Below are 15,435 nucleotides of genomic sequence, written 5' to 3' on the forward strand. Positions count from 1 at the left end.
AATAATGAAACAGTTTTTATAAAAATTACTATGGAAATATCTAGCAAAAATGAATCAAATGATTAATTACAAGCACTTGCCGAGAATAAGCTGCGAATAAAGAATATACTGTAGTGGGATTTTATCAAGAAGTTACAACAAGCAAAAAGGGAGGAAATGTGCTTTACATAAAATCTGCAAAACATAATGTTGCATACAGTGCCTTCTGGCACTAAAAAAGTACAGAGTCAGTAAAAGAAAGGGAGAAACAACGGTTCTGAAATGCAAATGAACCAACGGAACATGAACTAAAGCATCATACAGTTACGAGAAGTGGTTTAAAGGGGTTAAAGAACCTTTTGTTCCGTAACAGTACTTGTTCGAGTAAGATGACGCCTTCGTTACTGACCATATGTCTGAAGACCTCAAGTTCCAACATTTCTTCTCTCTGTGTAGAATCGTCAATTCGTCTAATCCTTTTGGATTGTGCCCCAATATTAGTAAACGCTCAGAGAAAGTATAATTACGAACATTAGTAGCTTCCTCCTTTAGCAATTGATCATTATGTTACAGGCACTACCGGTTTGTCCGATATGAAACACCGGAAAATCACCCCCAAGTAACTCTGTAGGCTCCTGAGCTACGTAAAGGTTAATTTTAAGTTTATAAATTACAGATTAATTTTTTTCTAAAGTGTTATTCGTGGAAAAGCGCAGCCATATTTTTAACTATTATACGTTGCATCAAAAATGGTTCAAATGACTCTAAGCACTATGGGACTTAACACTGAGGTCATCAGTCCCCAAGACTTAGAACTACTTAAACCTAAGTAACCTAAGGACAACACACACATCCATGCCAGAGGCAGGATTTGAACCTGCGACCGTAGCAACAGCGTGGTTCCGGACTGAAGCGCCTAGAACCGTTCGGCCACAGCGGCCGGCAGACGTTGCATCTAATACGATACATTACATAAGTAAGGTACTGAAACACATTTTCCTCTATCAAAATCTTCATTCAGATCGTCACCTATAGTAGTGATTCATTTGTTAGTTTTCGCTTCGAAATTTTTTTCCACCGTTATTAAAGGCCTCAGTTTTGATTAAATTGATTTCTTTCTTTAGTTTTACTGGTGATAGTGGTGCGACTATAGGGTGATGAATAGCTGGATGAAAAAAATTCGTGACTGAGGATGTGTTGAATCTGACCAATATTCATTGCCTTACAGAAGATATTAAAACTGTGTTATTATTATTATATTATTGTTATTGTTATGCACTCACCATGGACTTCCCATGCTGTATTGTACACTCATTATGGATGTCTGGTTAGATGTAAGAGTAGGCATTAAGACATTTATGTTGCCATATAAAATATATAAGTAAACATGTGTTTGCAAAATGCCCAATTATGGATGAAAGATTTGCATAACATTTAGAGGAGAAAGTAAAGAGACAAAGTAAGTTTTAATAATATGTTTTATTCCTCTCAATCAATTCAATGCATCAAGTGTGGAAATACAATATGTACAAAAATAATGAGGAGAGGGAGACAATAAAAAACAAACAATAAGAAGAGTCTTGGCACTTTCACACTGGCAGCTCAGGGTAGGGCTGCACACTCACAAGAAAAACGAACACCAGCCAGTGGATGGTGCTAGTACTAGTAGCAAAAACTATAATAGTAATAGTAATAATAGGGGTCCCAGTAACGAGGGAGAGGGACGGGATAGTGGCTCATCAGGAGGAATAGTACGGGCACCTGTGTGTCCCTCATAGCCAGGGTCCAAGGAGAACCGCAGTGGGATGCAGTGGTGCCTCATCTGGGAGTATGTGTGTGTGTGTGAGTGTGTGTGTGTGTGCGTGTGTGTGTGTGTGTTTGTGTGTCCATCAGGCTCATTTCAGGGCTGAGGTAAGGGGCAGGGAGAGTCGGGTTGTGCAGGCTGAAAAGTAAAGATTTCGCTAGAGGAAGGACTATGGTCATGACATAAATTCGTCAAGTGTACCAGTAAACATCGGGGTTAAAATCAGGTGAGCGGTCTAATTTTACATCAGTCACTTCAAGAGTGAGAGTTGTGTATTTTCTGAGTCCTTCTCCTGTCACGATTTTAAGCCTCCAGTAGAAATAACTGACAGTACTATTCCCCGCTGGCCACACCAGTCCTCTGAAGGGAACAGCACTGTGAGGCTGTGTCGATGTCCTCAACGCCCCCTGCCACGCCAAATTCTATATATCGTCTGCGAAGACCAGTATACTTATTTACAGTTTGAGTTAGTAAATCGGGCAGAGTGAAAAGCATCTGCACGTTTCGGCAGTTTGAGATCATAAGAGCTAGTGCTTGTTTGCATTTTGCGCCTTTCATTCACGCATAAGGGTTGCGTATTTCGAGAAAGATTATGGGTTTAAATGTGGAGTGAGGTCAGCGCTAGCTCCATGGTTTTATCCCATTTGAACCCCATCTCAGAGTCAAGGTTGTGCCATTTGTTTTTTACAAGTGAAGCTGGACGTTGTTTTGGGATATTCTGTGATACAAAAATTTGGTAAATAAGAAGCTAAAACTATGCACAGATGGAGTTCAACTTTCAAGATTATGAAATTGGTTGTAATATGTTGAGGAGGACCAATGAACTGATAAGAGACGCCATCACTGTCTGTACAAAGAATGAGTAAATTGGAGTCGTTTGGATGTAGAAGGAATTTAATAAAGTTTGATGAAGTATGAAGGTGCTGGTTTGACAATTCATCAGATCTGCTGTGGCTGCACATGGAAGATGGATATATTCAACTTTCTCTCATTATTGACTTGAGATTTCTGTAGACACCACCGCTGATGTGTTCGACACAAACCGCTAGATATTCTACCTGGTCTGTGGAACATAAGGAGATTGGGAAGGATAGGATAGTGCCATCTGGCATGTTTCTCCGAGAGAAACTTAATTATGATATAGAGTGTTTGGAGACGAGTCTGCTTTGTGTAGTCGGTCCACCTCAACGTTTGTAACAAAATTGTGATCATCGCCTTTGGGACACCGGTCGAGTTGCGACGTCTGCTACTGACTCGTGTGTAGGTCTAGTGGGTGGGGAGACCCCCACAGTAGGAGGAGCATGTGGGAAATTTGGCAGGGTTAGGCGGCGGATTGGAGGGGGTCGACTAGGTGCCGGGAGGGGGGGGGGGCTATGGGAAGGAGGAGAGGGGGGGGGGGGGGAATCGTCGGGGTCGTCTGTGAGACGTGCGACTGTGGCTCCTCGCGGCGAGATGAGACAGCTGGACGCCTAGGCCGTAGCTGCTGCTGTCTGTGGCTGTGGGCGGCGAACCAGCGGCCGGCGTTTGGCGAGGAGGCGGCTCAGGCCGGAGGCGGGCGTCGTGGGGGCGGGCTCTGCCGCGGGGGCGGCGCTGTCCGCCGACTCGGGGGCGGCGGGGGCGGGCGGCTCCTCGCTGGCCGACTTCTCTGCTGACTCTGTAACGACAGGTACAGGACTGTGTTACTGTTGTTGTGGTCTTCAGGCCACAGACTGGTTTGTGCAGCCATCCATGATACTCTATCCTGTGAAACATCTCTGGTTAACTGCTGCAACCTATATCTATCTCAACCTGCTTACTGTATTCATCCCTTGTTCTCCCTCTACGATTCTCACCTCCACACTCTTCCCTCCCTACCTACCAATCCCTTCTCCTAATCAGGTTTTGCCACAAATTTCTTTGCTCTATTCTGAGCCTCCTCATTAGTTACACGATCTACCCACCTAACATTCAGCATTCTTCTGCTGTACCACATTTCAAAAACCTCTTTTTGTCTAAAATATTTATTAACCATCACGTCGCTACAGTCCATACAAATACTTTCAGGAAGAGACTTCCTAACACTTAAATCTATACTCGACGTTAGCAAATTTCTCTTCCTAAGAAACGCTTTTTCTTGCAATTGCCAGTCTACATTTTATGTCCTGTCTATTTCAGCCATCATCAGTTACTTTGCTGCCGAAAGAGCAAGACTCATCTACTGTCTCATTTCCTACTCTAACTCGCTCAGCATCACCTGATTTAATTGAACTACATTCCATTATCCTCGGTTTGCTTTTGTTGATGCTCATCTTATATCCCCATTCCAAGATAATTTCAATTCCGTTCAGCTGCTCTTCCAAGTCCTTTCCTGCCTCTGACAGAATTACAATGTCATCGGCAAACCTCAAAGTTTTTATTACTTTTCCCTGAACATTGATTCCTACTCAAAAATTTTTCTTTGGTTTCCTTTACTGCATGTTCAATGTACAGACTGAATAACATCGGTAATAGGCTAAAACCCTCTCTCACTCCCAACCACTGCTCCCTCTCGATTCTTACAACTGCCGTCTCCTTTCCGTGCGAAATGTAAACAGCCTTTCGCTCCCTGTATTTTACCCCTGCACCTTCAGAATTTCAAAGACAGTATTTCCATCAACACTATTAAAAACTCTAATTCTACAAATGCAACAAACGTAGGTTTGCCCATCCTTGACCTACCTTCAAAGAGAAGTCGTAGGCCCAGGCTTTCCTCGCGTGTTCCCATATTGCTCCGGAATCCAACCTGGTTAACTGAATTGAGTTAAGTGCGCTCAAACGCAGTGTAATGTATCGATGCTGATGGAGTTGCGGGGGTGCAGTGGCATGAAATGATACTGGCAGGAACCATTGAGGCATATGGAACACCAAGAAGGAGTTGTTAGCCGTGTTCCTACATCTGAAAGATGACGGCTACTTAAATTCAGTCGCGTAAGAGTGGCGTTAGCGGCTACTGTGAGGAAGTAAATCTCATTTGCTCTGAATAACACGGCAACGGTCGTGAGCGATAGGTAGTTTTAAGAATCGACGTGAATTGATCTTAGTGAAGAATGAAATGATAATTAAATCAAGACCCTAATCTGTCGACAGGCACTGATATACATCAACGGGGACAGTTGAAAATGTGTGCCCCGACTGGGACTCGAACCCAGGATCTCCTGCTTACGTGGCAGACACTCTATTCATCTGAGCCACCGAGGGCACAGAGGATAGAGCGACTGCAGGGATTTATCCCTTGCACGCTCCCCGTGAGACCCACAGTCCCAGCTTATTGTCCGCACACTACATTCGTAGTGCCTCTGCCCATTACATTCATTGGTCGCGACAGGCAATCTTACCGAGTCCCGTAAGAGTTCGGGGAACGCGTGTGCATCCAGCACAGAAGAGTAAGGTAAATGGCCAGTTAGCCTTAACTATATGGAGATGGTATCCGTTCTTTTGGACATGTCCGAAAGAGCAGATACCATATTCATATAATTTAGTCAAAAATGCCTTTAAAGCGGCAGAGACGTCATTATCAACACCCCACTGAGTTTCAAAGATGTTATAACGGCCCCCTGCCTTAATATGATGAAAATTCAGTTTTATGTTAGTAAATAAAATGTGGCATGCTTTAGGAGAATATAACTTCTCATCAAAACATTTCAAAGATGTTCGCAGGGTGGTCATCACAACGCTGAATAATACTGTTTCAAAGACAAAATTTATGGCTCTTCACTTTTGTTGTCTAGGGGATTATATGTTTATAAGAGGTCCGGATTTTTAAAAAAGGTAAGCCTGGAGACATCCAGTAGTTTTATAGAAGTCATCACATGTTTTTATTCCTCTTTGAAAAACACACGTAAAGTTTACATGGCATCTCTGACAAAACAGTTACATCTTGTGCATCAACCTCTTTGGTTCTGCGATCCACACATCTTTACATGCAATGGAATTAGCTGGCACTAAAAACACTGACCGACGTGACTTTCACAACTACACTGAGCAAACTGCCTGCCGGTTTTTTGACAGTGCTCTTATATATAACCTTCCAAAGAGATCAACAAATTATCACTTTTTTTAGAGTCAGTTAAATTGTTATTAAATGAATTATTTACATGAAATAGTTACGAATGATTCTGGTGGTCAGGTGTTTAGATTAAAAACATAAATGGTGGATTTTACAAATAATTACCAGTATCAACCAAGTGAAATAGCTGGAGTACAAAGTGTTGAATATGACCTTTCTCATTTGCACGATATTCGGGTTAAAAGTAGAACCTGTAAATTACGTGAGTATACATAGCAAAAGTATTATTAAACTTATTTGTTTTTCATACTAAGTGTAGTGAATCACATATGTTGACACTTTGAGTAAGCCAATGTGAGCAAAACATAACAGTTCCTAATGAAATATTCGTGTTAAAACAGTTTAAATAAATGTACCTTGCTTTTGCAACCTCTTTTGGATCGAAATATTAGATATTAAAGACATTGAAAAACATTGCATCATAATTGCACCCATACGAAATTTAACTAATTTGAGTTTAATTTACTGAGAAATCGTAATTTGTCCTCAGTATCGTATACTTCCATACTTCTTTTCCCTCCTGTCGGGATCATTACAAGGTCATGTGATAGGGCTACGAGAAGCTGGGTGTTCCTTCTGCGACACTGCAGAACGTCTTGGCAGGAATGTATCGCTGTATAAGAATGCTGGCAGCGGTGGTCGCGAGAACGTACGGTCGCGTGAAGACTGGGCTCCAGACGGCCACGTAGCACTACCGAGAGGGAAGACCATCGTTTTCGGCCTACGGCGCTAACGAGTCGTACTGCATCTGCAGCAGCAATCTGAGCAGAAGTTGGGCGCCACAGTGGCAGAACGGACTGTTACAAACTGCTTACTTCCAGGACAGCTCATAGCCAGACGCCCTGACCACAAAATATCTCTATTTTCGAGTTCAGTAGTGCCAAGCGAGAGGTCATGGGCCGGCCGAAGTGGCCGTGCGGTTAAAGGCGCTGCAGTCTGGAACCGCAAGACCGCTACGGTCGCAGGTTCGAATCCTGCCTCGGGCATGGATGTTTGTAATGTCCTTAGGTTAGTTAGGTTTAACTAGTTCTAAGTTCTAGGGGACTAATGACCTCAGCAATTGAGTCCCATAGTGCTCAGTGCCATTTTAGAGGTCATGGAGGGCAGAGTGGAGGTCTGTTACGTTTTGCGATGACAGCTAGTACTGCCTCGGTGCCAGCTATGGTCGTGTGTTGATTAGAAGGAAGCCAGTTCAGGGCCTGCAATCAACCTGCCTGTGTGTTGGGGCGCGATTTCGTATGACAGCAGGAGTACTCTCGTTGTTATCCTACACACCCTGACTCCTCCAAGACTAAAATTTGCTGATCCGACCTGTTGTGCTGCCATAATTAACATCATTCCGGGAGGAGTTTTCCAACAGGATAACGCTTACTCACCTACCGCCATTGTAGCCCACCTGCCTGTGTGTTGGGGCGCGATTTCGTATGACAGCAGGAGTACTCCCGTTGTTATCCTACACACCATGACTCCTCCAAGACTAAAATTTGCTGATCCGACCTGTTGTGCTGCCATTCATTAACATCATTCCGGGAGGAGTTTTCCAACAGGATAACGCTTACTCACCTACCGCCATTGTAGCCCACCTGCCTGTGTGTTGGGGTGTGATATTGTATGGCAGCAGGAGTACTCTCGTTGTTATCCTACACACCCTGACTCCTCCAAGACTGAACTTAAATTCGCTGATTCGACCTGTTGTGCTGCCATTCATTAACGGCGTTCCGGTGGGTGTTTTCCAACTGGATAACGCACGCTCACCTACCGCCGTTTAGCCCAGCACGGTTTACACAGTGTAGAGACGTTGCCTAGGCCTGCTAGATGACCTGATCTGTCTCCAGTCGAGCACATACGGGACATCATTGGACAACTCCCACTTCATTGACAAACTGCATTAACAGTCGCAGTATTCACCGAACAAGTGCAATAAGCATGGAACTCCATGCCAGAAACTGACATCCGGCACCTCTTCAACCGAATGCATGCTCGCATTCAACGTTCTGATGGTTACACCGGTTATTAATTTCACATTTGTGATGACTCATCTGGCATACGTTAATTTCTAATTTTGAGTGTTAATGACTTAGTTATGTTACCTAGACAAATGCATTCCCGGAATTTCATTACTCAACATTAATTATTTTTTGCTGTTGCTATTTATACTCCGTCATTGTATGTGCCCGAGAGGGACGGGAATCCTGATTGCTACTTCATGAAAGCAGCTGCCGTAATCATTCAGCTAGTTCAGCACTGATCAAAACCTAACCCACACTTCTGTCGTTACTAATGTTTCGCCTACAACCCTTAAGACTCCTGCCGTAGTGCATCTGGGAGCTGCGCCATTGGCTGGCGAAGAATTGAGACTGGCCTCTCCAGAAGTTGCACACTGGACCTCCTCATTTGCCTTTATTGCTCTTATTTGGTAAGTCTCCTAGAGGGATGAACTACATCGCCTGACAGAAAAACAAAACTGGGAAGGGAGGAGAAACTGAAATGAAACTTCATTGGTTGAGAGGATACGTTGATTTTATTTCAGTGATTACAAACTCGGCTCAAATTTACAGTATGAGGCGATTTGTCACTATGACATTGCGTTACCTCTGGGCTCGATGTATGCACTGATTCCATTGGGAAGGGTGTCATAAAGCAAGACGCAAGGTTCCCTCCCCCTCCTCTCCCCCCCGCCACAACGTCTGTAACTGATTGTTGTATGTTAACCGAGGACCTAGAAACGATGGAGAGGGTCTGTCCTCGCTGCAGCCTCAGTGCTCCACAACCCCATGACGACTACCGCAGTCCACTTCACCCCTCCCCTGCCCCACACCGAACCCAGGGTTATTGTGCGGTTCGGCCCCCAGTGGACTCCCCCTCCCCGGGAACGTCTCACAGCAGATGAGTGTAACCCCTACGTTTGCGTGTTAGAGTAATGGTGGTGTACGGCGTACATGGGGAACTTGTTTGTGCAGCAATTGCTGACATAGTGTAGCTTAGGTGGAATAAGGGAAACCAGCCCACATTCACCGAGGCAGATGGAAAACCGCCTAAAAACCATCCACAGACTGGCTGGCTCACCGGACCTCGACACAAGTCCGCCGGGCGGATTCGTGCCGGGGACAGGCGCTCCTTCCCTCTCTGGAAAATACGTGCGTTAGACTGCTCGGCTAAAGGGGTGGGCCTAACTGATGGTTGATATCCTGGCTGTTCGTGCTGGAACAGAGGTGACATCTGAACTGGTCCCACAAACGCTCCACTGGAGGTAGAGCTAGGGATCTTGCTGGTCACTGGAGTGCCTCACAGACAATTCACAATGGCACATTCCACATATAGCCGAGCATTGTTCTGTTGAAAAATGGTACTGTGATACTGTCGCATGAGAGGTAACACATGAGGATGCAGGATGTGGGTGGCCTACCATTGTGGCCTCAGAGTTCACTCAGTCACTAGCAGCCGTGACCTGATGTATAAGCTGATTTCTTCCCACGATACAACACCATTAGTAACACTGCAGTGTCTCTCCAAAACATTGGAATAATGCCACATCTCCTTAGGTTGCTGCAATACTAACTGATGACAGTAATCTATGGCAGTGCAGTACTGCAGTGCAGTATGACACCATTTTGGAGCAGCCCGTGATTCCTGGTAATGACACCAGTGAAATGCAACCTGTAGTGTTGTGATGCTAATGGCTCCCTCTGCACAGGAGACAGTTAACCCCCTAGTCTAGCTGCTGCTAATCTCCGCCGCGAAGTGTGAAGTGCGTGCTGTAATAAGGTTTCTGACTGCAAAAAACTGTACACCGATAGAAATCTATCGGCAGCTTTGTGAAGTGTATGGGGACAACATAATCACTGAAGGTGGATTGCGTCAGTGGGTCATAAAATTTAAAAATGGCCGAACTAACGTTCACGACGAAGAGCGAAGTGGAAGACCCAGCATAGAGACTCCAGAACTTGTCGAAAAAGTCGATGCCGCGGTCCGTGAAAACCGTAATTTCACATAACGGAACTCTCTATGAGTTTTCCACAAATTTCACGAAGTTTGTTGCACGAAATCATTACCGAAAAGCTCGGTTACCACAAGTTTTGAGCAAGATGGATACCAAAAATCTTGACAGAGATTCACAAAAATCAGCGAATGGCTGCAGCGTTAGCGTTTTTGGACGCTTACGAGGAAGATGGCGACTCATTACTCGATCGCATCGTTACTGGTGACGAAACATGGGTTAAGCATGTGAACTGCGAGACAAAATTGCAGTCAATGCAGTGGGGGCACACAAATTCCCCCCCAAAACCCAAGAAATGCGTGCAGACAATGTCGGCAAGGAAGGTGATGGCGACTGTCTTTTGGGACAGAAAAGGTGTGATTTTTGTGGATTTCCTGGAAAGAGCCACTACAATAAACTCTCAAAGGTTTTGCCAAACTCTGCACAACCTCAGAAGAGCAATACAGAACAAGAGCAGGGGACAGTTGGGCTCAAAGATCTTGATGATTCACGACAACACCCGGGCCCACACGGCAAATGCCACTCGTGAAGTTCTCGAATCTTTTAAGTGGGAGTCGTTTCCTCATCCGCCGTACAGTCCCGACCTGGCACCGAGCGACTTCCACTTATTCCCAGCAATGAAGAAGTGGTCGGCTGTGCAGCGTTTTGATGACGACGCACAGCTTCGAGAAGAGGTAGCCACGTGGTTGAAGGCGCAGGCGGCCGAATTTTACGACGAAGGAATTTCCAAGCTCGTCCATCACTACGATAAGTGCCTTAATTTAAATGGCAACTATGTAGAAAAGTAGTATTTAAGTGTGGCTTTCATCTGTATATAATAAAAAAAAATTCCAATACTTTATTTATTTTTAATTCCAAAACGTAATGTACTTTGTGGATAGCCCTCGTAATAAGTGCTGCGAGTCCATCAGAGAGAAAGCTACCAGATTTAATCTGCAGGGAGTCGCTCACCTTGCGCCTCGTGCTCCTCAGCGTCCTCGGGGGCGGCGGTGGAGGCGGCGGGGGCGGCCGGCCTGCGCGCCAGCGCGGCGCCGGTGCGCGGGAGGCCTCGGCGCGCGGGGGCGGCGGGGGCGGGCGCCCTGGAGGCGGGCTGCACGCGCAGGCGCGGCCGCTGGCGCAGCTTGCTCAGCGCGTCCGCCGCCGTCGCCGGGCTCGACTCCTGCGAACGGGAAAGACCCTCGTGATGATGGCGCCCTCGTCCCTGCCGAAACGCTGCGGGTACCTCCCTCTCTCTTCTGCGGCTGCCTTCAGACTCCTCGTTTGGCAGTAAATAATGGATTTGGCGAGTCCACTGGCAACGGACCCTTCTCGTGAGGGCCAAACTTCCTGGCAGATTAAAACTGTGTGCCGGATCGGAACTCGAACACGGGACCTTTGCCTTTCGTGGGCAACTGCTGTACCAACAGAACCACCCTAGCACGACTCACGACCCGTCCTTACAACTCTACTTCCGCCAGTACTTCATCTCTTACCTTCCAAAGTTCACAGAAGTTTTGATGTGAAACATACCAAACTAGCACTGCTAGAAGAAAGGGCATGATGCGACATGGATTAGCAACAGCTTGGGGCGGGGGGTTCCAGAATTGAGGCACTGGCCGCGAGTGGGTATTGATTGAAATCAGTGGAGAAAGTCGAAAATTTGTGCCAGACTGGGATTCAAACCCGGGTCCCCTGTTTACTAGCAGATGCTCTGATTACTGGTCATCCCAGCTGCAAGGACTACTCTAGCGCACCTTCCATCAGGCTCAAATTCTCACTAATAACACAGTACTGACGTAGTGCCCCTTGCCCATTATCCTCATTACTCGCAGCACTTCGCCAATAGCCGTAAGAGTTTGAGCCTGGTGTGCATCTGCACTGAAGAGACCACTCGCTATCTCGCTTTAATTATATATACATATATGGGGTGTCAGTTCTTTCGGACATATGTGTCTTTTCAAATGTTGCGAGTAATGAGGAGAATGGACAAGGCGGATTACATTAACAGTGTGCCAGTAAGTCGACAATTTGGGCCTGACATATTGTGTGCTAGGATAGTCTATGCAGCGGCCATGGCCACTATGTCCAGGTGGCTTAGTGTCAGAGCATCTGCCTTCTAAGCAGGGGATCTGGGTCCGAATCCTTGGCTGGCACGAATTTTCAAGTTGCAGAAAATCTTAAAATTTCATTCAATGCTCACTCGCAGCAAGTGTCTGTGATTCCTTTCTGTCTTAATTCTGGAAACATCCGCCATGCTGTGGCTAAACCATGTTTCTGCAATATCGTTTCTTCCAAGAGTGCTAGTCCCACAATTTTCTCAGGGATGAAGTTCTGCTGGAAGTAGATTTGTAATGACGGCTTGTGAGTCGTACTCTGGTAGCTCATTCGTAGTACTTTGGTAGCTTTTGCCATCCAAAAGTGAAAAGTTCTGGGTTCGCGTCCTGGTCGGGCACACAGTTTTAGTCTTCCAGGACATTCTCCATTGCTACATCCGCTGCAGACTGAAAATTCATTCTGGACTTTGTGATCGAAGTTGTTTCCTCGGCCGTGTCTGCTCCCTAATATCTAACATGGAAATGTGGGTCTGCCTCGAGGAAACGTAATTTTTCTTGTCTGCGTTAATATGCTCCAATGGAAGGAAGTAATTGTAGCTTTGCTGCGAATGCCAAACACTTGGCCGGACGAAGTGGCCAAGCGGTTCTAGGCGCTTCAGTCTGGAACCGCGCGACCGCTGCGGTCGCTGGTTCGAATCCTGCCTCGGGCATGGAAGTGTGTGATGTCCTTAGGTTAGTTAGGTTTAAGTAGTTCTAAGTTCTAGCGGATTGATGGCCTCTGATGTTAAGCCCCATAATGCTCAGAGCCATTTGAACCGTTTTTGAACGAAATACTTGTGAACACCAGTATGTAATAATAGGATAATATGTAAAACCCACTGAATGTGGCGACTCTTTTCGGCAACATGCACAGCTAATAACACAAGAAAAGTTGCGATTTTTCAAGGCAGAACTACATTTCCTTATTAGTTACTCTTACTGATATTCGTGGAAAACAAAACAAATCATTTAACATTACGAACCACTCGAATAAACAAGAACGAGATACCGTACAGTTAAATGTAATATCCGGCAAGGAATGGCTAGACTACAGTATTTTTCAAAAAGAATGGCCTGTTTTCAAAACACCATATTAGTTGTTGTTGTTGTTGTTGTTGTGGTCTTCAGTCCTGAGACTGGTTTGATGCAGCTCTCCATGCTACTCCCTGTATCTATCCTGTACCTACTGCGACCTACATCCTCCTGAATCTGCTTAGTGTATTCATCTCTTGGTCTCCCTTTGCGATTTTTACCCTCCACGCTGCCCTCCAATACTAAATTGGTGATCCCTTGATGCCTCAGAACATGTCCTACCAACCGATCCCTTCTTCTTGTCAAGTTGTGCCACAAACTCCTCTTCTCCCCAATCCGATTCAATACTTCCTCATTAGTTACGTGATCTACCCATCTAATCTTCAGCATTCTTCTGTAGCACCACATTTCGAAAGCTTCTTTTCTCTTCTTGTCCAAACTATTTATCGTCCACATTTCACTTCCATACATGGCTACACTCCATACAAATACTTTTTGAAACAACTTCCTGACACTTAAATCTAAACTCTATGTTAACAAATTTCTCTTCTTCAGAAACGCTTGCCATTGCCAGTCTACATTTTATATCCTCTCTACTTCGACCATCATCAGTTATTTTTCTCCCCAAATAGCAAAACTCCTTTACTACTTTAAGCGTTTCATTTCCTAATCTAATACCCTTAGCATCACCCGATTTAATTCGACTACATTCCATTATCCTCGGTTTGCTTTTGTTGATGTTCGTCTTATATCCTCCTTTCAGGACACTGTCCATTCCGTTCAGCTGCTCTTCCAGGTCCTTTGCAGTCTCTCCTAGGTATTTAGTTGAATTGACAGCCTCTAGATTTGACAGATTTATCGTATAATCGAAGTTTAACTGATTTCTTTTAGCACTGATGTGGGTGACTTCACTCTTTCCATTATTTACGGTCAACTGCCAATTTTTACACCGTAAATATATCTTTTCTAAACCATTTGCAATTTCTTTTGATCTTCTGATGCCTTTACTAGACGATAAACAACAGTATCATATGCAAAGAAACTAAGATGGCTGCTGAGATTGCCTCCCAAATCGTTAATACAGATAAGGAACTGGGGAAAGCCAGAAATCACTTCTGTTTCACTCAGTGACTTTCTGTCAGTTATTACGAACTGTGGTCTCTCTGACAGGAAATCAATAATGCAGCCGCATAGCTGAGACGTTGTACCATAAGTACGTAATTTCACAACAAACCCCTTGTGTGGTTCGGTTCAAAAGCCTTCTGGAAATCTAGAAATAAGGAATCAGTTTGAAATGCCTAGTCGATAGTATTCAATACCTCTTGTGAGTAAGGAGCTAGCTGCGTTCCACACGAACAACGATGTTTTCTAACTGTTTATGGACTGTCTGTCAATAGTCTGTTCTCTTCGAGGTAATTCATAATGTTCGAACAGAACATATGTTCCAAAATCCTGTCGCATATCGACGTTAATGATATGGGCCTGTAATTTTGTGGATTACTCCGATTGTCTTTCTTGAATGTTGGTGTGACCTGCCGCAACTTTCCAGTCTTTCGGTATGGATCTTTCGTCGAGCGAGCGGTTGTATGTCATTGTTAAGTATGAAGCTGTTGCATCAGCATACTCTGTAAGGGACCTAATTGGTACACAGTTCGAATCTGAAGATTTGCGTTTATTAATTAATCTGCTTTACTACTCCGAGGATATCTACTTCTAACTTACTCATGTTGGCAACTCTTCTTCTTTAGAATTCTGGAATATTTCACCTCGTCTTCTTTGGCGAAGGAAATTCGGCAGGCTGTGTTTAGTAACTCTGCTTTGGCAACACTGTCAATGGTAGTACCTCAATTGCTATTGGGCAGAGAAAGCATTGTGTCTTGCCGCTAGGATAATTTACATACGACCAGAATCTCGATTTTCTGCCAGGTTTCTAGACTAAGTTTCATTGCAGAAAATGTTGGAAGCATCTCGCATTGAAGTCCGAACTAAATTTATAGCTTCTGTAAAAGATTGCTAATCTTGGGGATTTTGCGTTCGTTTAAATTTGGCATGCTTTCTTTGTTGTTTCTGCAGCAGTAGTAAGTTCAAAAGTCAAAGAGTAAATAGGTTTTTCAAAGAGTAATTACTGTTCCATATTTCACATTATATTCTTCAGATCAATAAATATGTTGCTAAAGTAGCCTATGCTCTTCCTCAGCATTCAAGCTGTCTGCTAGCAAATTTCATCAAAATCGGTCGAGCGGTTTAGTCCTGAAAGCATAACACACAGAGCTACTTTGGCATTTATAACATAAGTATGTGAAGAGGGGCAACAGCCTTTTCAGTAGTTGCAGGGGCAACAGTATGGATGATTGATTGATCTGGCCTTGTAACACTAACCAAAACGGCCTTGCTCTGATGGTACTGCGAACGGCTGAAAGCAAGGGGAAACTACAGCCGTAATTTTTCCCGAGGGCATGCAGATTTA

The 15,435-nt window shown here is 44.7% G+C and overlaps 1 protein-coding gene across 1 annotated transcript in view; it reads right to left on the minus strand.

Moving 5' to 3' along the window:
• Window positions 1–1,439: 1,439 nt before the first annotated feature.
• The window catches only part of LOC126427409 (uncharacterized), a 284,724-nt gene continuing 270,728 nt past the window's right edge, over window positions 1,440–15,435 (minus strand). The window contains exons 14-15 of the mRNA XM_050089779.1: window positions 10,816–11,023; window positions 1,440–3,437 (exon numbers count right to left, since the gene is read on the minus strand). Coding sequence (XP_049945736.1) covers window positions 3,253–3,437; window positions 10,816–11,023 — 393 coding nt within the window. The 3' untranslated portion in view covers window positions 1,440–3,252. The remainder of the gene's footprint in view (window positions 3,438–10,815; window positions 11,024–15,435) is intronic.

The sequence above is a fragment of the Schistocerca serialis genome, chromosome 11 (assembly GCF_023864345.2).
Source record: "Schistocerca serialis cubense isolate TAMUIC-IGC-003099 chromosome 11, iqSchSeri2.2, whole genome shotgun sequence".
Taxonomy (NCBI): Eukaryota; Metazoa; Arthropoda; class Insecta; order Orthoptera; family Acrididae; genus Schistocerca; species Schistocerca serialis.